This window comes from Bacillus rossius, chromosome 2, assembly GCF_032445375.1.
Source record: "Bacillus rossius redtenbacheri isolate Brsri chromosome 2, Brsri_v3, whole genome shotgun sequence".
NCBI classification, from domain to species: Eukaryota; Metazoa; Arthropoda; class Insecta; order Phasmatodea; family Bacillidae; genus Bacillus; species Bacillus rossius.
The window spans coordinates 130,311,563-130,337,836 of NC_086331.1; the positions used below are offsets into that span (position 1 = coordinate 130,311,563).

Genomic DNA, 26,274 nt, shown 5'->3' on the forward strand with positions numbered 1-26,274 from the left:
CGGACAGTAGGTATATTTTAACCAAAAGTTATATTTTTAAATCGTGTTTAATTTTGGTTAGAAACAATAATTTTATGTTTAATAAAAAATATTATCCATGTGATCTCCTGTACACCTACGTTATTTCAGGCGACCTCTGTAACGTAGTCGGATACACAATCGCTTTGGTGCGAGGAGTCCTTTGTTTTGAGTTCCTAGTAATGCAGTGGTGTAAAATTTTCACCCGATATATATATATTTATTTTTTTACCTTAAAGTTATAGAGATTGCTTTGGACGCATATCGATAATGGCCGTGTCTTAGATCCGTGGGCCATCAAAAATAAGTTACGTGATCGTGCGCATTTTGTTTTCGTTACACTCCTTAAATGTTATTGGGGTTCACCGCCAATTTTTTATAGCTGTGTTTTGCGTATGTAAAGTTTATCGGGTTATTGAAATACATTTTAAAACCTAAGATGAGTCGTATGGGGTAAGTTATTAACATTTTATGTTTATTATAGTTAAGATTTTCGCTGAGACGTATTTGTTAAATACTGTCGGGTTATTGAAATTATTTTAATACTAAAGATGATTCGTTTGGGGTAAGTTATTAACATTTTATAGATAAGATTTTCACTGAGATCTAATTGTTAAATAAGCGCATTCAAATTATGAAATTTTTTTTAGCATACCTAATACGTATTTCTTTGTACGTAGTATTTTAGAGCCACATTTTAACATTTTTAGTAGTAGCGTAAAGTGTATAACAATGCTCTAACTTTCAACTTATTTTTTTGGTGCGTTATTTTTAGTTATTAGTAATGTTATGGGATCGTAAATGCACTAGTCCCAAAATAAGTGGTATTTATCCTGAATAATAAAATAATTTTCTTACCATCAATTGGAGTGACTGTTAATTTTGGGCAACATTGATAATGATAAAATATTTTGCTGTTGGGTTTTTTCCTTCATAACCATGAAATTGTAATCAAATTTGGAATATACATTTGGAAAAAGTGAATTTTAAAGCTGCTGTATTTTCTAATCCATTGGTTGTTGGAATCTTTGTTAATCTTGTCAGCATTAGTTTTTATTGTAACTAATAATTTGCTTTTTTTATATGTAAATAAATTGTAAGGCATGTATTATATAAATTTATACATTTTTTTCAGCTACCTAATGACAACTGCTTCACTGCATTTTGAACAAAATAAGTAAAAAAAAAAACATAACCTAAAAATGTTTAAAACTTTTGTAGATCTTATTTTGTGTTGGGGGTATCTTTGATAGTTTTCTTGGGGGGGACATTGATATTTAATATTTGTATGCCAAGAGTAGCTGCAGAACATCAGAATAAATTATCTTGCTGTTAAGTTTTCCAGGCAAAATTAAACCATTTCAAGTCTTCACTGGCTACCAATCAATTTTTGTTTATGAAAACTCCTGTATTTTATAAAATCTTATTGAGATGAAAACTAATAAAGAAGAGTAACTTCTATTTACTTTTCAAGCTAATTTAAAGGATTTTTCAGTAAGTCCCTACAGTACCGGTACATAGTTTATCTTTGAAATGTTTCTATTAGGTTGCATCTGAATACTTTAGGCATTTGATGTTTAACTTGACTTAAAGTTTAAATTTACAGCATAAGGACCCTTTTTCCAGTCTCTCCATATTTCAACTGACAAATTTTATTCTCTGATTTTTCCAGCTTTTCATGTCTTCCATAACTGTACCGACGTCGTCCGACCGAAGGCCACCCTAAAGCCCGACCTGCAACCGCCAGTATCCGACCCCGCTAACGGAACGTGCCCCTAGCCATGGCCCACCCGAGTCAGGCGAGCCACCAGCAGACAAGGTAGAACCCGGCCTCATAATAAACAGACCGACATTACAGGCGACCACGTCGATAAAACACACACAGAATATAAACAGTATTACGTATAAATTAAATGTTCGTTTAATGAAAGTGCGACGTAGGAGTGCCGGGGCACTCACGTGTGTAAATGTGTCGATACGTGTGTGAGTGTTCCCCTGGCGGCCTTCTGCCTAGATTAGTTAAGTATTTCATGTGACATAATTATTAACCCCTTGTGTTTCGTTATTACCCCCCACCGGAGCAGTCCGGCAAGAGACGAACAGTCTCTGGTGTGACGTATAATTTAAAGAACATAATACGTAAACATACTAACTCTAAATTGTAGAAGGGGTGAGTAATGTTAATTTAGCCTTATTAATTAATGTAGGAATTTAGCGCCCTTAAAATCTCTTGTGAACGTGTTAAATTAGAAAATAACGTAATGAGGTCAACCCTGGCGCGAGGGACACAGAGCCTCGGCCGGACGCCATGACATCACGCCAGTACAGCGCGACTCGTGGACCGGGGTGGACGCACGTCCCACGGAGAGACATCATCCATTGTCTGCATTGAACTCACTTCTGGTAATTATAGTCACTTCCTCGAAACCTCTTTTTACTAATCTCTCTGTGCGTACCCGGTCCAATTTTCGGTCCAGGACTTAATCTGGCCGCATAAATTTTAAAACCCCCTGCACCACACTTGGTCTGCGGGGTAGTTTTCAGTATACGGCACGGGCCGCCTCCCGAACCACAGAACTTGAACTAAAACCAGTCGCCGCTGCGCTGACACCACCCCGTAAGGGAACTTGGACGAATTTAGCTGCGGTCCGCGCTCCACTACAGTGGACGCAAACACTGCCTCGAGACATTGATATACTGGATTGGCCGCCTCCAATCGCCCTCACCCCTCTTTTGGGTAACCAGGTTCAGAACCGCCTAGTGCCACGCTAATACGTAACATTTAGTAATTTTGTGCGACGCCTTGAACCTGAAACGTTCTTGAGTAAACTTGTGCGACGCGCCACCACGTAACATTCAGTAAACTTGTGCAACGCACCATCACGTAACATTTTTTGTAAACTTGTGCCACGCCTTTATTACGTAACTTTTCAGACTATCTTTGTGTAATTGTGTAACTTATGTATTGTGTGACGTCACCCTCTGTACGACGTGGTGTGTAATCAACGTTATTACACCAAACCCACAGTTGCATGAATAAACGACGCACGTCATTTGTTGCATTAATTCAGTGCCTAATCAATTAACCATACGACTCCCAACCACCACCAAGTAGGGAATTCCTCATATCCCACGCAACACCGCCGATGGTCCTAGTGGGCCACGCAGGGCAACCGACCCCTCGACCCACCTATCGACTAGAAACAGAGCTAGTCTGGCGCCCACCCAGAAACACTACATCGACAACGACCATTCCCGCTAGGAGCCGCACCGGGACTCGAACCTGAGACCCCGGACGATGGCAGTACTAACACTGATACCAGGCCTACAGTGTATATGACTTTTATGTCAGGAACAGACTAGTACAGAGATGCCTCGTTCACGTACGAAAAAGCCCGGAAGTCGGTCGTAGAAAAATTACAGTCCTGCTTTGTTGGAAGAAGCTGTAGCAAAAATTAAATCTGGTTTAATATATATTCTACAAGCATCGAAAACATATGGAATATCATTTGGAACTCTACGCAACAAAGTTAAGGGACTGATAAAAAACCGTTGGTGGAAAAACTATTCTTAGTTTTGAGGAAGTAGCAGCTATTTTAAAATCAATCACAACTTGTGGAGACTGGGGTTATCCTTTGACATTGCTTGATTTGCAGCTATTTACCAAGTCATATTTTGATAGACAAGGAAGAGTTATCGCAGCATTCAAAAATAATGTTCCAGGTGTGGATGGGCATACAGTGTTCTTAAGCGCCACCGATCCAACATAACACAGAGACTTGCTTCAAATATTTTTCGTTCTAGGGCACAAGTATCACCAGAAATTATTAATTCTTACTTTGGCAATTTGCAAAAAACTGTAAAGATGTTCCACCTCAGAACATTTTTAATTACAATGAATCCAACGTCACAGGTGATCCAGGTAAACAACGTGTGCTATACAGAAGAGGAGTCAAGTATCCAGAAAAGGTACTAAATCACTCAAAAATCTGTAACCACAATCATGATATGTGCTTCAGCTTCTGGAGTGTTATTGCCACCGTATACTGTCTATAAGAGTGAACATATGTGGGATACTTGGACGAAAGGAGGCTTAAAAGTATACCCGTGTTGTGCAGAGCCATGTTGTTCGCGAGGAGCCAGGTTCAGCAGGACTAGTCATGGCTGGATGGAAGCAAAATGTTTTGCTGACTGGTTTGAATCCATTTTCCTTCCACACGCGAAACGTCTAGAGGGCCAAAAAGTGCTTATTGGTGATAATTTGGCATCCCATTTCACTGAGGAGATGTTATGCCTCTGTGAAGTTAACAACATTACATTCACGTGCTTGCCGAATTCTACGCATATCTGCCAGCCACTTGATGTGTGCTTCTTCAGGCCTATGAAAATAGCTTGGAGAGCAGTCCTTACAGAATGGAAAATGCAGCATCCACGTGAATCCACTCTACGTAAAGAAGTGTTTCCTTTTTTATTGGCTGAAGCATTGAAGAAAATGGACAATACAAAGTCTAAGGGAAATGCAGAACGTGAAATTGGCGCTGTAGCTTGTAATATTGCAAGCAAATTGGAAGCCACTGGTATTGTCCTGCTAAATTGAGATAGAGTGCTGTCTAAAATTCCTCATAAGAGTATAGTTGACGAAGGTGCGATTAATGATTCTCTTGTAGAATTTTTGGAAAATAAACGTTTTCCAGGCACGAACAAAAGTATGAACACACGTACTAAAAAGAGAAAACTTGTTGTAGAGCCAGGAAAGAGTGTTTCTGCACCTGTCAATGATACAGATTCTTCTATGAGTGAAGAGGAAGTAAATTTTCATGATGATTCTGATGAAGAACATCATGAAATTGAGACACATGCAGTAGAAGATACCCTGCCTGAATATGTAGATCTTTGTGAAGATAATCTGCAACCAGGAGGATATGTTCTCGTCAAGTTCCTGTCTGGAAAAAGGAAAACGGTTCACTTCAAATATGTATGCATAGTCAAGTCAGTGCTGCGTACTGGTACCGGTAACAATAAAGAATATGAAGTTCTGGCATTAAAGTCAATGGATACTAATAAAATGGTTTTCAGTCCTCGAAATAATGTCGTCATTAGTAGACATGAGTGACATCATTGCAGTGCTTCCAGAGCCACGCCTATTCCCGTCAGGTGATACACTAAGATATCACTTCAATTTTACACTGGATGTTAAAGAAATTTAGGTGGGAAGACTTTCAAAGGTTCTTGCTACAGTGGGGCTTTAGACTTCAGTTGGTTATTGGCCGTCGTAGTGAATGGGGGCTGTGTCTATGTGCGTGTGTTAATTTGCGACATGTTTGTAAAATGTGTGCTTCATGGTTTAAAATTACCACTCACTATACGAGAATGTGTTTCAGTTCACTTGTAATTAATATCATAACATCAGAATATAAGGACCAAGATTTTGCTGTTGTGAGAGGCAAGGTTATTCACTGTATCAGTCATATTTGAATACCGGTAATTTATTTTGTGCATTTAAAACGTAAAGTATTTCCAAAATGTATAGATTTCTACCATCATAAAGTTAGGTATCAATGTCACCCCTTATACAAATGAAATAAAAAAATTTTTTCCAACAAAACCTGTTGACAGAATTTTCTCATGGGTTGACCTTGATAATATGAGCAAGTACAGTCACTTTAAAGCTTTTTCCTACAGGGTATCAGTCACCCCATAGAAGGGTGTGACTTTGATAGGCAGTTATTATTTTTTTTCAGTAAAACTATAAACTGCAAATTTTGTAAACTATTATAAATGTGTTTATTAATAAGAAGTATTTCACTATAAAATAAAACAGCTAAAACAAAATAATAATTAATAACAATTTTTGAGCATAAAAAGTTATTTTCCTATCAAAGTCACCCCAGTTGACGGTAGTTAATTTTCCCACTTGGGTCCAGTAAGCTGTGAGTTCCAACATTTACTGTGGGGAATGTTGTCAAGATATGAGAAACAGTTAAATAAAAATCATATGAAGAAAATATAGATGAAGATTAAACAAATTAATAAAATTTTATGTAATTTTTACGTAATGCAACAATTAAAAAATTGAATAGAAACTGAAAAGTATACATATTGAAGTGATAATGCTACTGCACATATGTGTGTGTGGCCTGTGGCTATTGGTTCATCCCATACTGTAAATGTGGCTGACCACAACAGTCACAGATACTTAAATCATAAAACAAGGTAGCCCTAATATTTAATCTGCATTCATAACCAGTCTCAGATCAAAAAGCTCAGATGATTAAAAATAGCTTAATGAAGAAAATGGAAGGTAATTCTAAAGGAAAGTCTATTTCTGAACAAAAAATATATATATTTAAAAATATATATATATATTTTTTACTTTTGGCATGCTGGCAAGAGAGTATGCTGTAATATGTCAAGTAGTTTACTGTTTAAAGGAGTGGTTAGGTTAGTTGTGTATCTGTGTGAATGTATGTGTGTGTTTTTTGTCTATACTATATAGAACAAATACTGAGATATAGTGAGAATCGTTGGTGTTGGGTTAGGTTAGCTTCATTTAAAATACAGTGAAATTATGGGAACAGTTGGTTAGGTTAGCTAGATTAAAATTACTGTAAAATCTTTTGAATAGTTGGTTGAGAAGTATCAATTTAAAATTTAACTATTCTTACTATTTTATAGGTTTTTAATGTAGTTTATTTATTTATTTATTTGGTTGCCTCCTGTTTTCTCCATTACATACTAGAAGGGAGTTGTCAATATACAAAATACAAACAAAAAATTAAAACATATAGACAAACACAAATCTTAAATACAAAACATAACCACACTCCTGGATACTACAATCTTTGTCTTGGCAATATTATTTAGGTTGCTGATACATCCTAACCACCATACTTGCTGAAATACAAAAACCAACATATTAATATGCTTATACCCTAAGGTATTCTTCAACTGAATAAAAGGATTTTTTCACCAAATATTTCTTTAGTTCTTGTTTAAACCTATTTAAATGGACAATTTCCTTAATTTCAATTGGTAATTTATTAATTAGTTTGATACTACTGTAGTAGGGTCCTTGTGAAAATAGTTTTGTTCTATGTGTGATTAAATGTAAATCACATCTATTTCTAGTTTGATAACTGTGTATATTACTATTTGATATTACTGTGGAGTTACGCATTGTGTAAAGTATAGTATGAAAAATGTACAGGCAAGGAAAAGTCATAATATTTAATTGTTTAAACAATGGTTTGCAGTGAGTCCTTTGTGTCTTACCATTTATTATTCTAACTATCTTTTTTTGAATTTTAAACACTTTTTTGAACAGTGATGCGTTTCCCCAAAAAATAATTCCATATGTTAATATAGACTGTACATTTGCAAAGTATAATGCCATTACAACTTCTAAAGAGCAGATTTTTTTGATAGTATGTATAACATAGCACATTGAACACTATTTTTTGTATATGGCATTTATATGCATATGCCAATTTAAATTTTTATCTATCTGTAGCCCTAAAAATTTAATATGGTCAGTCATGTTAATTTGTTTACCATTTACAGTAGCAAAATCATGTTTACTGGCTAGACTATTTACTCTTGTAAATTGTAATATAGTTGATTTTGATAAATTTAGTACTAGTTTATTTTTTATAAACCAATTATTTGCTTCCTCTAGTATAGAATTTACTTTAGTTATTAGTTCTTTTTTATTTTCTGCTATTGCTAATATATTTGTGTCATCTGCAAACATGATAGCGTCTCCATTTATTACTGATGTAGGAAGATCATTTATAAAAATTATAAATAATATGGGACCTAAGATCGAGCCTTGCAGTACTCCTATTGAAATAGTCATAGGTTTTGATATAGCATTTGTATATGTACCTTTATCATCACATTGACGTATTAACTTGTTTCCGATCTTGTAGATATGATTTAAATAATTTTAAATGTTTATCTTTTATGCCATAACTCTCAAGTTTTTTTAATAGTAAATAGTGGTCCACACAGTCAAATGTTTTGGAAAGATCTGCAAATATGCCCATAATATGGTTTTTCTTATCAATAGCTTTTAAAATATTTCCTATGAATTTGTAAACTGCTTGTTCTGTAGATTTCCCTTTTTGGAACCCAAATTGACTCTGAGATATAATGTTATTTTTATCTAGATATAATATAAGTTGTTTTGAGATTATTTTTTCAAATATTTTTGAAAAAGATGATAGAAGTGCTATTGGTCTGTAATTGTTCATATCAGTTATTGCACCTTTTTTATATAAAGGAATTATTTTTGTCCATTTAAGTCTGTCTGGGAAAACACCTTCAGATTGAATATATATGTCAAAGGAAGTTTTATAAAATGAGAACACTTTTTTAGTAGTGAGGTTGGTATTTCGTCAAGACCATAAGAGTTTTTGTTTTTTAATTTTGCAATAGTCTCTCAAATATCTTTTTCTGTTATTGGGGTGAAATATAAGGAATTTGTATTCCTCATTTCTAAATTTAATTCTTCACATAATTTTTGCTGATTATCAGGGGTCTTCACTCCTTTTATTAATTTATTTGGTATGGTAATAAAAAAACTATTAAATTCATTAGCTATTTGATTGCCATTACGAATTTCCATGCCATCCACATTTATAGTTATATTTTTATGTATTAATCTTCGTTTTGTTTCCTTATTGATTAATTTCCCAATTTCTTTATTTTTATTAGAGGAATACAGTAGCTTTTTACTATTGTACTGTTTTTTAGCTTCCAATATAAGTTTATGGTAAATTTTTCATTTCCAAACCTAACCGTACATTGACAGAATTATCACACATCACTCAAGTCAAAATGCACCTAACTTAACCTACCCAGCTATTCTTACTAGTTTATAGCAGCTACTAATACAAGGTCCTTGTACCTGTGTCACACTTGCTCTGGGGGAGGGGTTCCCTAGTAATCCGGCTAGCAACCTCGTAACAATGTGATAATGTCTCTCTTTCAGTAGTTGTGTTTAGCATTAGATTTGTAACCACTTACAGTTGTGTTTTCTATAATAAATTGCAATTTCTGCACTAGCAGAATGCCACATAACATTATGAAGACTATTAAGTATTTCTCAAAATGTCTTTTTTTTTTTTAATTGTGAGCAGAATTAAATTATGTTCATGAACATTTCGGTGTAACATAATATGTTAAGTACATTGTTGGACATCTGAAAAGTTTATTTAGTTTGTGAACTTACTTGTATTAGTGTGGTTGGCAACTGAGTTGGTTAGGTTATGCTCACTTATTGTTTTCAACAGTTGGAACACTTGTGTTTTTTGTGTTATTTGAATATCATGTGCCAGTGATGGTGCTTCAGGTCATTGGTTTTGTTAGTTTAGTGTTTTAGTTCCAAGTGGTGTTCTGTTGATTGGAATTTCTTGAAAATGTAGAATAAATTCTGAAAACAATGGTTTTTGTATTATGGAGATTCTTTTTTAATTATCCAGCAAAAGCACATTTTCAAACTCATACTGAAATTTTTTTCCCATTTAATTTCAAAACTGGTTCTTGAAGCACATGTAGAGTGAGTGCAAAGGACACACCCATCTAACTGCTGCATATTATTCCTTGTTTCTTGTTGTTTGGTTAGTTTTTTTTTTTAACAAATTATTTGCTGCTGCAAGTAGTTGAATATGCCCTCACAATCTCGCCACTATTGCTTTGAGAATCAGTGTGTGTTGGTAGGAGATTTGAAAAATGTAGAAAAAAAATTGTTATATTTAGAAAGGGTTGATTTTCCATTACGTGATTTAAGAAAGATTGTCAACAACTAAACAAACTTTTTTTTGTGATTTTATATTAATTTTTCTAGAAAAGTTTCTAACCCTACAATTACTGTTTTTTATACTTTACCTCACAATTACTTCTTTCTTCATAGGCTGTCCCACATTAGTATCTTAGGCTTGCTTTCACTGTCAGGTTTTCTTACAAGAAAAATGTAAAGATAATAGCTGCATGTTAACCATGTAATATTTTCACATAATGGAATCCATTTAGAAAATTATGCTTCTGTGTGATGATAAGACAACATTGTTAAATCTTAAAAACATAATATTAGAATTTTTTTTTTTAGATAAGTCCGTGAATTAACCCAATTGTTAAAATATGTTACCAGATAAAAATCTCGGAGAAATATATTTTTTTAATATAATTCATAACCTAAAGTTTTTTTGGATGATTTTGTGGCTTTTATTTTTTCTATACTAAGTAAATTAAAATGATTGGCAAACATGTTTTTGCATTTACTATTATGAACTTATTATTTCTACGTGACCCATTGGATATTATCAAATTATTACAGTATAAACCCTATTAATTTTTTCATCTTCTCCTAAAATTTTGCCTTCCTTTGACTATTACAAAAATGTAGCTAACTACCTTAAAGTTTTACTTTTTAACATTCACCTGTTACATTATAATCATTAACCAAAATTCTACTTCAAAGTTTTCTTATGGATTCCAAATGACTTTTTAGTATATTTTTCTCACTCAAATTTTTAGGAAAGACGGTCCTTTGTGAATGGAGAAATTTCATTAACAATTATTGTGAACAGGGCTGCCAAGAGGGGGGGGGGGGGGCAAAAGGGGCAAATGCCCAGGGGCCCGGTAGCCTGAGGGGCTCAGGCGCCCGGCTGGGAAGTGGAAAATAAATGGCTGGAAAAACATTTTTCCCCTGCTATTAAATTATCTTTTAATATATATATATATATATAAAAGATAATTTAATATATATATATATCTGTGTGCGCGTGTGTGTGTGTTTTTTGTGTGTTACAGTCGATAACCAATAACCTAACCAAACAGTAATTGTAACATTCAGTTCACACAAAAATACTTGCGTAGTAGCAGAAATAGGAACGCCAGGTACGAGCACAATAGGTTTGCTTGGTCCCGTACACCCCTCCTCTTGGGGTCAGGGCCATTTAGACTCGCCCTTCTGAAGTAAAGAATGCGGTGATGGGCCCTGGCTGGAGGGGGTGTCATGGAGATATCTGATGAAATGAAACATCTCAAATCAATTCAAGTTTCAAATATTGGTCCAAACCAGTTGAAACCAATCCAGCTTTTAAACACACTACGGAGATTAAAATTGGATAGTTTATTTCCAAACGTGTGTATCGCTGTTCGAGTGTTCTGCACAATTCCCATGACAGTTGCCGAAGCCGAAAGGTCCTTCAGCAAAATGAAGGAAATAAAAGATGTACATCGCTCAACCATGTCTCAGGAAAGGATTAGTGGGCTAACCTTGCTTGCCTTAGAGCCTGATTTTGCTTGTCATTGAACTACGACAATGTAATTAACGATTTTGCTTTGAAAAAAGGCACGGAAAACAGATTTGTTGTGATTACTTCTAAACTATTTAATTGTTTGTGAATCAATATTATTGAGTAGCATAATCCTTTTAAATGCATTATATGTTTGAAATTTTAAATAATATATTACAGTGTATGATTATTCTGAATGTAGTGATTCAATATGAAGTAATGACTGTTCTGTTGTAAAACATTTTGAAGTGTTATTAAATTTAGACATTTTTATATAGTATATGACATTTGAATTGTTGTGTTTTAGTAGGATGTAAAATATATATCATTGTTATTTAAAATGCATTTCATTTATGATTTTGCATCGAACTAAGGGTACCGGTATTAAATTAATTTGTATAAATTATTAATATGTACATATTACAAATTTTTCAGTGTAATGAATGTGGTTCAATGTGTTTGATGTTTTCGAAGTAATAAAATTTATTATTACTTTAAATTATTATTTATATTCAGAATAAATTATTATACTTATGTATTTTAAACACTCATATAATAATGCAATTTCTGATTACCATTTAAGATTTTTTTGTTTTTTAGCAATATATACATCAAAATGAATTATTATTAGTATTTTAATGGGATTAACAATGTAAAAGTGCACTGAGATAATACATGCAAATGCTCTTTTTTTTTGTGTAACTAGGAAATCGTTATTTATGTTCAAATGAAGGATGAAATTTTACGATACCATATATATTTATGGTATACATAGTACGTAGTAGTGGTATGCAAAAAAAAGAGGAATGGGGCCTACTACCCCAGCTGCCCAGGGGCCCACAAATTCTCTCAGCGGCCCTGATTGTGAATTTAAATGCATTTTCTGGGTTTCTTACAGACAAGGTGATCAACGGATCAACCCTGGACATGTGGAAGTTGTCCAAGAGCCAGGTCCTGCTCCGGGCGCTCAACCGGCGGCGGGTCCAGGTGCTCAACCGTTGGCGGGTCAACCGCAGGGTGGCCCAGGCGCTCAACCGGCGGCGGGTCAACCGCAGGGTGGCCCAGGCGCTCAACCGGCGGCGGGCCAACCGCAGGGTGGCCCAGGTGCTCAACCAGCGGCGGATCAACCACAGGGTGGCCCAGGCGCTCAACCAGCGGCGGGCCAACCACAGGGTGGCCCAGGCGTTCAACCAGCGGCGGGCCAACCACAGGGTGGCCCAGGCGCTCAACCAGCGGCGGGCCAACCACAGGGTGGCCCAGGCGCTCAACCAGCGGCGGGCCAACCACATGGTGGCCCAGGCGCTCAACCAGCGGCGGGCCAACCACAGGGTGGCCCAGGCGCTCAACCAGCGGCGGGCCAACCACAGGGTGGCCCAGGCGCTCAACCAGCGGCGGGCCAACCACAGGGTGGCCCAGGCGCTCAACCAGCGGCGGGCCAACCACAGGGTGGCCCAGGCGCTCAACCAGCGGCGGGCCAACCACAGGGTGGCCCAGACGCTCAACCGGTAGCGGGCCAACCACAGGGTGGCCCAGGTGCTCAACCGGTAGCGGGCCAACCACAGGGTGGCCCAGGTGCTCAACCGGTAGCGGGCCAACCACAGGGTGGCCCAGGTGCTCAACCGGTAGCGGGCCAACCACAGGGTGGCCCAGGTGCTCAACCGGTAGCGGGCCAACCGCAGGCTGCTGCGGGCGGACCTCAATTGCTGGTCAACCACCCAGTTGTTCCGCTGTGGCCACACATCCTGGACAACCCCCCTGTATTCGACGCTCCTTTTCATGAGCAACAGCATATTCCGTGGGCATCTGGTGATGATGGTGGCCATGGACTTGGCATTGCCCTTGGCCTGTTTCGTGGACGCGGTGGTCGTGGTCGTCCACGTGGCCACGGGCGTGGTGGTCCCGTTTGAGGTGAGCTAACATACCTGGTGTTTCCTGCATGCAGTAGGAAAAAAACATTTTTAAAATCCTGTTTTAAAGTAGGGAGGAGTTACTTAAGTCAGTAACTGTAATTGATACAGGTAATTTTATTAATTAGCATATTACTAAATTTGTTGTGGAATAATAATATTTATATTTTTTTAAATCAATTTATTATTGTTGTGCCTATAAAATGCTTTGTTTGGAAACATGCTATATTGATTCATTGCGCATGTGCAAGTTGTTGTATATTAAAAGGATGCTGATGGATTCGGTTAATAATTAAAACACTTTATAGCCTGGCCCCGCCATCTTGGCCCACTTCCTTTATTCCATAGATACCTTCTAAGTGTATGCCACACACACTATATTCATGTACAACATCTCCCCTTTTCAACATCACTGACAAATTATACAATCAACTAAAATATCTGGACTTTTCACTCTACACAACAACACAAATTATCTGGAATCATCCCAAGTACATTACAAACCATCACAAATTATCTGGAATTATCCCATGTACATTACAAACCATCACAAATTATCTGGAATTATCCCATGTACATCATTACAATCCATAAATTTTCTTTATTACACAATAACTCAAATTAGCTTTAAATTAGACACAATACCCTTACATAGTTTAACGTGTTACCCAGACATGTACGTTACATACAGGTACAGCCCCTGCAACTCTTACTTTGAATAATCCTCCAGGTATCGAGGTGGCCTAATCACACGACCTGACTTTGATCTCCCGAATTCACTCCCTTCCCCATTTCGAGGGTGCTCAAACCCTTTAAATCCACCAGTAACTTTCTCAAACCCCTTAAATCCCAATTTGTCTTCCTCTGCTTCGCTAGTTCGACTATGGCTCATATGTTTATTGTGTTCCGTGTCAGAATTCTTCTGTGTACACAGCAACTTATTTCCCTGAGTACTCAGCATAAGATTGTCAGGATTATCGTACCCATCTTCTAGTCCTTCCTGAACAATTACAAAAGGACTCCCGTCTCCATCGTGTATCAAGTATCTACGGTTCCTTTCTACTTCCTTGCCTGAGTCAACTATTACTCTGTATGACCTTGGTCTGTCTAGAGCCTTTGTGACCTGTCCCCTCTGCCACATATCACCTTTCCTTACTCTAACCAAACTGCCTTCTTCAAATGGTTCTAGTTCCTTGGACCGTTTGTCGTAATACTGCTTCTGTTTTTGTTGCCTTGCCGTTAGATGTGCTTGTACATTGGGTTGAGCATCCGGGTTTAAAAGTTCCTTAGTGAGAGGCATCAATCCTCTCAGCCTTCTGCCAAAGAGTAACTGAGCAGGGGATGGCAATTGACTAATGACTGGTGAGTTTCTATACTCGAGAAGCGCTAGCATGATGTCTTTCTGATCTACCACAGCCTTCTTTTGCAATTTCTTAATTGTCTGAACATGACGCTCAACAAATCCATTAGACTGTGCATATGTTGGGCTAGATGTCTGATGTTTGAAATTCCACTGTTTTGAAAAGTACTTAAATTCTCTTGAACTGAACTGTGGTCCATTATCACTGTATAACACCTCAGGTATTCCATGTCTTGCCATGACCGCTTTACAGTGTGTAACCACATGTGTGGACGACAAGTTCAGCAAGAGACTGAATTCTGGATACTTTGAGTATGCATCCACAACTAAAAGGTAGTCCTTACCCTGAAAATGTAATATATCAGCTGCTACAACCTGCCATGGTTTACACGGAATTTCCTTGTTGATTTGAGGCTCTTTACTGTTTTGATTTTGGAATGCCCTACAAGCCATGCAGTTATTAACAACAGCTTCGATTTCTTTAGTCATACCGGGCCAGAAAACACACTCTCGAGCTCGCAACTTACATTTCTGGATACCCATGTGATTATAGTGGATTCTTTCGAGGACCTCCCGTTTCATACTTTGGGGAATCACAATTTGTAACCCCTTGTATACTAACCCATTTTGTACCGAAAGGTCCTCCCGGTATGACTAAAAGGGTCTGACCTCTTGTGGTATCTGCTTATTGCTAGAAGGCCACCCCTTCAACACCATTTCTTGGAGTTCAGACATTATTGCATCTCCAAGAGTTGCTTTCTGGAGTTTTTCTATTATGTCCTGTGTGGCCTGCACGTGGTGGACCACCATCCCTCCTGAGCAGCTATCTCTTGCTCATGTAAATCAAATGCCTCGTCAGGTCCACTAGCACTTGATAGTGCATCAGCAACCAATAACTCTTTATCAGGCCTGTATTTTAAAGTAATGTCATAATTTTGCAGGTTGATGCGCATCCGTTGCAATCTTAACGGGCACTTATCCAACGGTTTGTGGAATATGGCTTCTAGAGGCTTGTGATCAGTCTCCACAACAACTTTACGCCCATAAATGTACTGATGGAAACGTTCACAGCCATACACCACCGCAAGAAGCTCCTTCTCTATCTGAGCATAATTTTGCTGTGTTTGGGTTAGCAACTTGGATGCAAAAGCCACCGGTCCCTGTTCTTGCAGCAACACTGCTCCGAGGCCTTTCTGTGAGGCATCTACCAAAACAGTAACTGACCCTTGAGGATAAAAATACTGCAAGACCGGCATGGTGGTTACCAATGTTTTCAAATTGTGAAAAGCCTTCCGTTGCTGTTCTCCCCACTGCCAAATGGCACCCTGTTTACACAATTCCCTTAACACTGCAGTATGCTCCGAGAGACCGGGAACAAATTTTGCTAGGTATTATCTTTGAAAGATTTGTGCAATGGGAGTGCATGACTTGATGTAGGCTTTTGGACATACGCCATTGCTTAGCACATGTATGTCCGCAGAAGAAAACTTCAAAAAAAAAAAAAAAAACCACAAATGACAAAAACACAAATTAAGCAAAAATTGCTGTTGTCAGGATTTAACGCCACACAATATTCCACAACAGGAATATGGTCAACAAACAAAGAAAAAACAAAGAAAAATGGACTAACAGAATGAAAAAAAAAAAAACAAAGCCAAGTTGGAGGCTGATCCAACTTTAAAGGACATAACTGTAATACCAATCCCATCCATCATGGAAATGATTACCCTCTGTGTTACCACGACATATTTCCAGTTCAAGGATATTTTCTACAAACAGACCGATGGCATGGCAATGGGCTCTTCTCTTTCACCATTTATGGCCAATATATTTATGGAAAACTTTGAGCAAGAAGCACTTAGCAAAAGTAATAGCCCTCCTAAAATCTGGCTCCGTTATGTAGACGACACCTTCACTGTCTGGCAACATGGACTTGAAACTTTGGAGGAATTTGTGAACCACCTTAACTCTCTGAGGCCATCAATAAAGTTCACCTATGAAAAAGAAACCAATGGTAGCATTCCTTTCCTGGACGTACTAGTCAGCAGAAAAAACAACATTCTGGAAACCAAAGTATACAGGATACCTACGCACACAGGCCAATATCTTAACTTTGCATCCAACCATCCCAAAACAAAAAAAACTGGCATAATTCACACACTAACCAACCAAGCTGAGATTATTGGTTCTGATGAGAAATCTATTGCGGTTGAACACAATCATATAAAAAAGGAACTCGTAGCCAATGGTTACCCTACTAACACCATCAAACAGCATATGAAATCCAACAAAACACTCAAACCCACAGAAACCGATAAACCGGCAGGAACTCTAGTCATTCCGTATGTTCAAGGGCTTTCAGAAAAAAATAAGACGCCTGGGAAACAAATATGGACTCAAAACAGCTTTCCGTTCTAAATCTACTATTAAAAGCATTGTTACAAAGGTGAAACCAGCCGCAGAAAAATTACAAACCCACAACTGTGTGTATCAGATCCCCTGTGAATGTGGCCACGTGTACATAGATGAAACTGGCAGAGCTCTATCCACCCGAATCAAAGAACACAAAAACAACTGCAAGAAGGGTGAAACCCTAAAATCCAGACTTGCTGAACATACATGGGAAAATAGCCACAAAATTCTCTGGGAAGACTCCACACCACTCATACAGGAACCCGATAAAATAAAAAGGAAAATCAAAGAATCGGCTTTCATTATTAGCAATAAAAATATTTTCAGCCAGCAGAGCATTGAATTAAAAAAATATGTGGATGCCTTTGATTAAGAGAGAAACATCCCTGCAGCACCAAATAATAGCCAATCGCAGTTTCCTCATATGCTCGGCCGGGAGCGTGTGACAGCGATACCAGGAACTCTTACGTTCCCATAACTCGCTATGTGGTAGCCAATATAAATAATGCAACCCCGTCACTTTGTTCGAATCATTGGAAACGACGGCGGGGCGCGAAGTGTGCGATTTTAAGATTAAAGGTGGCTCACGGTCCAGAAAGAAGTAAAATAGCTGTCGCATGTTGCTTGGCTCTATTTTTAATAGTGTAGATGTCAGGCGGGGGGAGGTCACCCTTTCCCCTCAGTTAGTTGGCTAACTGATGCATGAAAGTGTCGTGATGTCTGTATTTAGAGGCGTGTGGAGTTTGCGCAAAAATGGCCTAATTAATCTCGTTGTGTGAGTGTAGTGTATAGCTCCAAGGCCGCACATACCCGGCTGACCAAGGAGGCATATCATCGTGTAAGTTTTCCGATGTAGGAGAGAGCGCAGGTTGATTAGTGACACTAGAATTTAAATTATTAATTGCAAATCAAAATCCCATGCCTTCCGAAACGCGGCGAGCACTGGAGGTGAAGCCTGCCAGGCGGGTCTCGCCCTTCAGACATAGGGAGTCAGCCCTAACACAGCAGGGAGGGATCTCCCGGGAGCCGCTATACCTGCACCTGGTGCTTCTGACCATTTTGAATTAGCAAGAAAATGAAAAGTTACATCAATTAATTAATTAATAATGGCTGGGGAAAACAACTATCAAGGACTAGTGGAGGAGGTGGGGGAAGGAAAGATTTGGTAATTATAAGGAATTTGGGCCTGTGGTGGAGTTGTCGCTGATTTATAATTAGAGCCCCGCTGGGCCAAAAGTAGTGTTGACGCAATATTTAAGAGTCCTGGGCATGTCAATCATTGGCTAGTCCAATGTTGCTTATTTGCACCGCAGGACGTAGACAGGCACATCGGGGCCAGAGAAAACGTCTGATATTTTCGCTAAGTTGCCCTGCGTACATGGGATGTGTGGATTCTAGTTTAACCTGGCTTAGGCAAGTCGCGGTTTTTTAAACTGTCGCTGTGCAGCTGGGTCATAATCCGGAAGTGAATTCATAAAAGTATTGGCATGTTCAGGGAGCTGGCCATAAAAAGACCTGTTTTGCCGTTTAATATATTCTTCTACATATTCTACTCGGAGTAGTTGGTGTACTTCTAATGTGCTGGTGTACCAGCCACAATCTGCAATGGCTCTAAGAAATTTATTTTGTGTTACCTGGATTTTATTGATATGGCAATTTGCTGCATAGCCCCAGATTTAGCAAGCATATAATAATTGAGGGTGAACTATTTGTAAATATAGTTATAATTTTTGCCTTCTAGGGAATTGGGGGGCCTTAAACATTGAATACAGGCTGCACAAAGTGCCTCGCGCAACCTGTGTCACCTTTGTGGTGTGAAATTTCTAGGTGAGCCTGGTGTCGAGAGTTAATCCTAAATATCTAGCCGATTTAACAAATGGTATGGCTTGATTAAAAATTTTTAATTTGCAATCGGGGGCGGTGTATTTTTTAGTTAAAATTATAGTGGTGGACTTGGCTCCATTTATTTTAATGCGCCAGCGAGTGTACCATTGTTCGAGTGAGGTGAGCTGCCTCTGAACTTTGGTTAAAGCGAACTTCAGATTCGGGGATTGATATATTATTGCTGTATCGTCTGCATATAATTGCACATGGGCATGTTCCCGCGGGATGTCAGCTGTATAAACATTATAGAAAAAGGGCGAGAGTGGGGACCCCTGCGGCACACCTGCTGTCAGCTCCCGAGTGGATGATTTCGCCCCCTCTATTGACACAAAAAATTTACGACGCCATAAATAGTGGGCCACCAGATGGATATACGTATCCGGAAAGTTAAAAAGTTAAATGTAATTAATTTTTGAATTAAGCCAGGTATCCAATCTTTATCGAAGGCTTTTTCCGCATCGAGCATAGTTGCGACAGTAAATTTCGCTCGTGAATTAAAACCGTCAGTGGCCTCTTCAATGAGCTTAACTAAGGGGTGAGAGGTAGAGTGGCCACTTCTAAAACCAAATTGGTTATCTGGAATGACTTCGTGTTCGTCCTAATGGTGTTGAAGTCGTTTGAGTAAAATTTTTTCGAAAATTTTACTCATGCTATTTAGAAGGCTAATAGGTCGCCTGTTTTGTGGTAGGGACGCATTTTTTCCTGGTTTCGGAATGGTTATAACTTTAGCTAGTTTCCATGACGATGGGTAGGATTTAAGAATAAAAATAGCATTTATTATTTTAAGAAAATATTGAATAGCCTGAAAAGGTAATTTCTTTAAAGTGTCAAAATTTATTCCGTCAGGTCCGCCTGCTTTATTTTTTGGTCGCGAGTGAATAGCTTCTAAGAGCTCTTTAATTGTTACGAGTTCCGGCTCGGCTTGTGTAACGATTTGTAAATAGTTATTGACAGCTACTGTCGTGGTCCTAGTAAACCGAGGATCATTAATGTCCTCGTTTGGTGAAAATTGTTTTTCAAAAATGTCGGCTATAGCATTTGCTTTATCTATCGCGTCATATTTAATGCCCGCATTTGTAACAATGGCTGGTGTAGAGATAAATTTATTTTTTCCTCGTAAATTGCGTGTGAGCCGCCACATTTGTCGAGGTTGAGTTGCGCACTCTGTTATTAGGTTTCCGTATTTTTCTATTTTTAAATCTTTAAGTTTTCGCGAGACTTGAGCTTTAAGGCGATTGCATACCTGCCAACCTTTCCGATTTTTCCGGAAGTCTTCCGAATTATAACTGCTCTTTACGATTTTCCGAAATTGTCTGAATTCTTCCTATTTTTGTAATTAAAATAGCTTCGCGGTAAAAAAAAGTCGGTGTCTTCCAAATCGATTCAACATTCATGTCGATCGATGTATCGCGTGTTGTGCTCATGACTATTGATTGTTTTTTTCTCTCCATTACACAGTTCTACAGAGAGTACGTCGTCGCTTGTTTGACGGTTATTTAAGATATGTGATTTTGATTTATAATTTACGAGCTGCTATTACGTATTAAAATTTTAATTTCAAATACATTTAAACTGGCAAAATACGTTGTGGTCAACGAGTGCAACGTGAAACAACTGTTTACGAATTTGTTTACTTTGTTACGGGCTATTGCCGTTGCCTCGTTTAGGCGTTTGTGACAGGTTATGAAGCACAAACTTTCTGCATTATGTTTTCAAAGATGAGTACGAAAAAACAATATTATTACCAGACATTCCGTGATACATATAGTGCAGAGTTTCCATGCATTTTAAATTCTGACAAAGGGGAAAGGTTTGGATTTTGTAAGATATGCAGATGCGACATCAACATATCGCATGGTGGTAAAAGTGACATCAGCGTGCACATCAAACGTGCGAAGCATTTATCCAACGTAAAATGCCAAGAAGATAATCACAAACTTTCAAGGTTCTTTGTTAAATCTGGGGGTGCAGATCTAGACATTACGCGATCTGAGTGTTTATTTACTTCGTTTTTGATAGAGCATAACATTCCTCTAGCGGCCGCAGATCATGCAGGTGCGCTTGTCAAAAAAATGTTCCCAGACTCGGAAATTGCCAAGAAATATGGATGTGGGCGTACCAAAACTTCTGCTATTATGAAAGAGATGGCTTCGGATGCAAAATCCGGAGTAGAGCAGTACTTAAAAAGTTGGCTGTTTTCAGTCGCAACTGATGGTAGCAACGATACTAGTTTTCTGGCAAAATTCTTATCGGAAGCCAAGATATATTCTGTGAGTTGTATTCTTGTGTGAAATATTGTGCTGATCTTCAAGTATCACAGTCAAAATGTAACACACAAATATTTTTTAATGTAGCTATAGCTTATTTGATAGTGGGTGATTTGTGTAATTTAGTTGTATTTTAGCAGTACAAGTCTGCATTGTAGCCATATATGTAATTTTTTTTGTCGAAATTGGTAATTTTATTTGTGTTTAATAATCTTCCTAATTCAGATTTTCATAGGTTGGCAGGTATGCGATTGTATTCAGTCCTAGCTTGCGGTGTTCTCGTTCGTTGATAAGTGTTGCGCGCCTGACGTTTTAAAACGATTAGCATGTCTACATCGGGGTAATTAATTCTCGTAAATTCTCTTTTATTCACGATTTTCGTGTGTTTTTTGCGCACGTCTGTAACTGTGTCGGTGAAAAGTTTTACGTGAGTTTCGAGCTCATCGGCTGTAGTTACCTCTGGAGTTTCTGAAAAAGTTAATTCCAGGTCTTCGCGAAATTTGTCCCAGTCGGGAATACCAAAAGTTCGGCTAAATATCGCTGCGCAAAATTGAGCATTGAAAGTTAATGGAATTAGTACCGGAAAATGATCTGAGTCAAGCTCATCAAATTTTTCTGAAGTAACCTGCGCACCTGGTATGTTTGTAACAGCTATATCTAATATGTCAGGCATGCCACCATTCGTTGGGTAGCAAGTTGGCGAGCCTGGAGCAAATATTTCGTAATTATTTGCTACCGAATGATCGAATAATTTCCTGCCTGCTGGGTTAGTATTTTTGCATCCCCAGTCTTCGTGTTTACTGTTTAAATCGCCTGCTATGAAAAAGTGTTGCTGTGGGTTGATTAATTTATTTAAATCCCTAGAAAGTAATGGCTTATCTGGGGGTTTATAAACTGCCGACATGCAGACATGCACATTTTTATTACGAATATTAATGCTGGTGGCCTCTAGATGCTCTAAGCCAGTTATTTCTATTGGATGGTGATGAATCCCGTGTTTAATTAATATGGCTGTGCCGCCCCCACGAGTGGCGCGGTCAGTGCGGTAAGTGGCGTAGCCACAAATATTAAATCGATGGTGCGGTGATAGGTGAGTCTCGGTAATGAATGCCACATCAATACCATATATTACAAGGCACTGTTCCAACTCGTAAGACCGAAGGCGGAGACCACATGCATTAAAGTTTAGGAGTTGTAGTGTTTTCCCCATATTAACTGCCATTTACTGGAGCACTGTCGCGAGTGCTTCCAATAAAATGGTCTGGCGTTGTTTGATGCTCTCGGTGGAGCGGATGCGCGTGTAAAACGGATCGAGTGCCTTCACTAAGTTCCAATAATCGCACATGCGCAGGATCTCTGCGAGTTCCGCGAGGCTAGAGATGTTGTTCGTTGCCTGTGCTTCTGGAGCGGTTTCTGTTCTATGCTGGCTCTTCTCGACGCGAGCCTGCACAATTTCTGACGCCGAGTGCCGCGGTGCGCTTTCGCCTGACGTCGCTGCCGCGTAGGACGTGGAAGCTACTGCCTGAGATTTTATTTTGCCCGGTTGGCTGGCCTGCTCGCTGGGCCGAGAAATTCCCGGAATCGGTGCACCGCGCGGACTTCGCTCTGTTGCTGGCCGAGGCACGTGATCCCTGGTGGGCGCGGGGGGAGGGGGGAAACTGTCCCGCGTCGGTGCGGCCGGCTGCGCTCGCGGGGCTGTGCGCGCAGCTTTCTGTGCTGCCTGTTCCGCGGCGGCCTGTCGCCTTGATTCTACGATTTTCAGAAAGGCTGGGCACTGTCGCCAGGCCGCGGTGTGGCCTGTCTCCTTGCAGTTGGAGCACACCTTTGGTGCCTCCTCTGGAACAGGGCATTCGCTGCGGGGATGCAAACCCGCGCACCTGATACATTTCGGTACCTCTGAGCAGTTTCCTGTAGTGTGTCCGAAGGAACTACACCGTTTACAAAGCGAGATGTCTTCCACGCGAGTTGTGTAGCGCTCGATTTTTATGCCACTTGTGTAATACAATTGTTTGACCGCGTAAATATTGTGCGCGCTAGGTGCCACACACACCACGAAAGACGGAGTTGGCTCGAAAAACTCCTGCCCTGAGTTGCGGTCTGTGAGCCGCCGACTAAGCTGTTTAATGAAGTTGACTTTAAATCTGAGCGCGGTGAGCTCCTCATAGATCGCATCTACCGGCGTGAATTTACTCCGATTCTTTATGACTACTTTTTCCCCTCGCTCGCTGGGCTGGGAGAAAGTGTGGTATGGCACATCGTTCGCCTTGAACCATGCGGTCGCCTTGTCCTGATTGGATTTACCGTCAAAAGTTATGCGTACTTCTTGGCGCTTCGTCAGCGTCATTCGGTTTTTGATGCCGAGTCCCGCGAAGGCAGGGCCCAAGCTGCCGATTGCCTGACTGTTTCGGAATACGAAAGGGACGCGTTTGTAGCGCGGAGCCTCGTCATTTTGAATCGGTTGTTGCGGTGTCGGTGCCGCTTGCGGCGCATTGCTGTTTCGCCTGCATTGTTTGCGCTCAACAGTGGTGAAGCCACTGTTGTCATCATCAGTTGTTGTTGTGGGCTGGAGCCCTGACGGTTTTTTGATTTGTACCGAGTGTTCGATTTCGGAGTCGCTGCCCTCGTGCAGCCGCTTCGTCGCAGTGCCGACCTCTATCTCCTCGTCGCTGCTCGCCATCGCAAGTAGGTGCCCCGCCTTGAAAAAAGCAGGGCACACAACAGGCGTGTCGACTGAACTAACAAGCGTGGTTGTCCGTAAAATTCGCCGCGTTTTAACTAGCTATCGAACCTAGCACCTTACGCACTGGCCGCTGATCTGAGCTTCCTTTGTAGGAACGCCAGGCTAGGCAAAGAGAGAGGCTGACCCTTCTCCGACCAGCACGCGGTAAAGAATGACAATAGCCAATACTCAACCTACAATAACCAATCCGCTTTAACTCCATGGTGCACAGCCAATGAGGAGTCAGCTTGTCTGCCATTGGCTGAGCAAGATGATGTCCATTTTCTGATAAATACCCTCATTTTTCCAGCCCCTTCTCAGTCGCACCTGTGTTTCCGTACCACGTGTGTCTCTGCCTGAAGACGGGAGCAGATAGCAGTTCCCGAAACGTCGCTTCTTTCTGTTTTAGAAAACTGTTGTGTTTGTTTCGTCTTTTCGTTTGGTCATGTTTTTGTCTCGTTTTGACTGCTGTGCTGAATTTTTTGGGTTCAATATTTTTTGTGCTGTCATCATTTGTGGCGGTTTTTTCGTTTCTCTTTTTGTTTTTTGTTTTTTTTGGAAAACTATTGTGTTTGTTTCGTCTTTTCGTTTTGCTGTGTTTTTTGTCTCGTTTCAACTGTTGTGTTGAATTTTTTTGGGTTCGGAATTTTTGTGATGTCATAATTTGTGTTTTTATTTTTTTTATTTTTTCCGTTCTGTTGGTCCATTTTTCTTTGTTTTTTCCTTGTTTGTTGACCATATTCCTGTTGTGGAATATTGTGTGGCGTTAAATCCTGACAACAGCAATTTTTGCTTAATTTGTGTTTTTGTCATTTGTGTTTGTTTTTTTTTTTGAAGTTTTCTTCTGCAGACATACATGTGCTAAGCAATGGCGTATGTCCAAAAGCCTACATCAAGTTTTCCTAGGTAGTTTACCATGCCTAAGAATCGCTGCAATTCCTTGGGATTTATGGGATCTTCGAAGTCCCTGATTGCTTTAGTCTAATCTGGATCTACTTTGAGACCCTCCTCGCCCACAATGTGTCCAATGTACTTAACTTCCCTTAGTCCAAACCTGCATTTATTGCGATTGATTGTCACTCCCATTTCTGCAGCCCTCTGAAGTACCTTACTTAACCGCTTGTCATGCTCTGTTTTGTCCACCCCAAAAACAATGATATCATCCACATAGATCTCTACCCCTTCGATATCACTGAACAGTGATCTGAAGACCCTGTGAAACACTTCAGGAGCACATGATAGCCCATAAGGTAGTCGGGTAAATCTAAGTTGACCATGGGATGGAGTGCCAAATGTTGTTAGCTTAGAACTTTCTTCAGACAACCTAATCTGCCAGAACCCCTTGTTAGCATCCAATGTGCTGAAACATGTGGCCCCTTTCATCCTGACTATGACCTCTTCCAATGTGGGTAATCTATAATGGTCTCTTAGGATGGCAGCATTCAATGGTTGTGGATCCAAACACACCCTTATCTCCCCATTTGGTTTTTTCACTATTACAATGGGATTCAACCATTCAGTGGGCTCAGTGACCTTTGCTACCACCTTGAGTGCCAGCATTTTGTCAAATTCCTCACACAGTCTGTCATGCAGCGAAAAAGGAATCCTTTGAAAAGTAGTTACTGGTACAACATGCTCCGGCTTTAAAACAAGCTTATATGGTGCTACTTTTATGTCACCCAATCCCTCAAACACCATACTATATTTAGTGAACAAGTTAGATTCTATAATTTCCACTTTTTGTGTACGTGACTACAGAGAATGGATAACACTGATAAAGTTGTTAATTTATGTACATACAAAAATTTTAAATATAATCTGTTTCATAAAAAAATTTATTATATAAAAACCTGCTTGAATATTATAATATTTACATGAAGTTCATTCCAAACACTTGGATAAAAATATAACATTTCGAATAGTTCTTTACAAATGTATCTCTCTTTACATTCCCTAAAAAATAATGTTTGCACTGTCACACAATCATAATAAAATAATTACTAAAATATTATGTAAAATTACTATAATAAAAAAACATTATTTCAATATACTTGTCATAAACACTAACTAAAGAAAAAATTCAAAAATATGAACTATCCTGAAACGAATGACACAAATATATTTACATACATAGGAAAGTTTACAACAGGAAGGTTTATGTAAAAGTCTGTTTCAGGCATAGTGTACCTTGGTATGAAATTCCTGGAAACATTTTGGTACACAGAGACCCACTCCACACTCTTTGCACCACCATTGACTCTCCCTCCACACTCTTTTCCCACTGGTTTTTTTTACCCCTATCAGAGCACACTTTACAATATCGTGTGGCATTTTGTTTATTTGCAGTTGAAGGCACTTTATCAGGAAAATGACGACACGAAAGCCTTGCAACTGATGTGGATGTTGA

The 26,274-nt window shown here is 39.2% G+C and overlaps 1 protein-coding gene across 3 annotated transcripts in view; it reads left to right on the forward strand.

Annotated features, from left to right (window-relative positions):
• The first annotated feature begins 304 nt into the window (after window positions 1-304).
• The window catches only part of LOC134528829 (uncharacterized), a 32,420-nt gene continuing 6,450 nt past the window's right edge, over window positions 305-26,274 (forward strand). Inside the window, exons 1-3 of one of the 3 annotated variants that reach the window (XR_010074431.1) lie at window positions 305-471; window positions 1,691-1,837; window positions 12,217-13,226. Coding sequence is in view for 1 of the 3 variants with exons in the window: in XM_063362495.1 (XP_063218565.1) it covers window positions 12,246-12,827 (582 nt within the window). In the remaining 2 variants the exon portion in view is untranslated. Of the gene's footprint in view, window positions 472-1,690; window positions 1,838-12,216; window positions 16,207-26,274 lie in introns of those variants that run through there. The other 2 variants (XR_010074430.1, XM_063362495.1) reach the window with 2 other exon arrangements.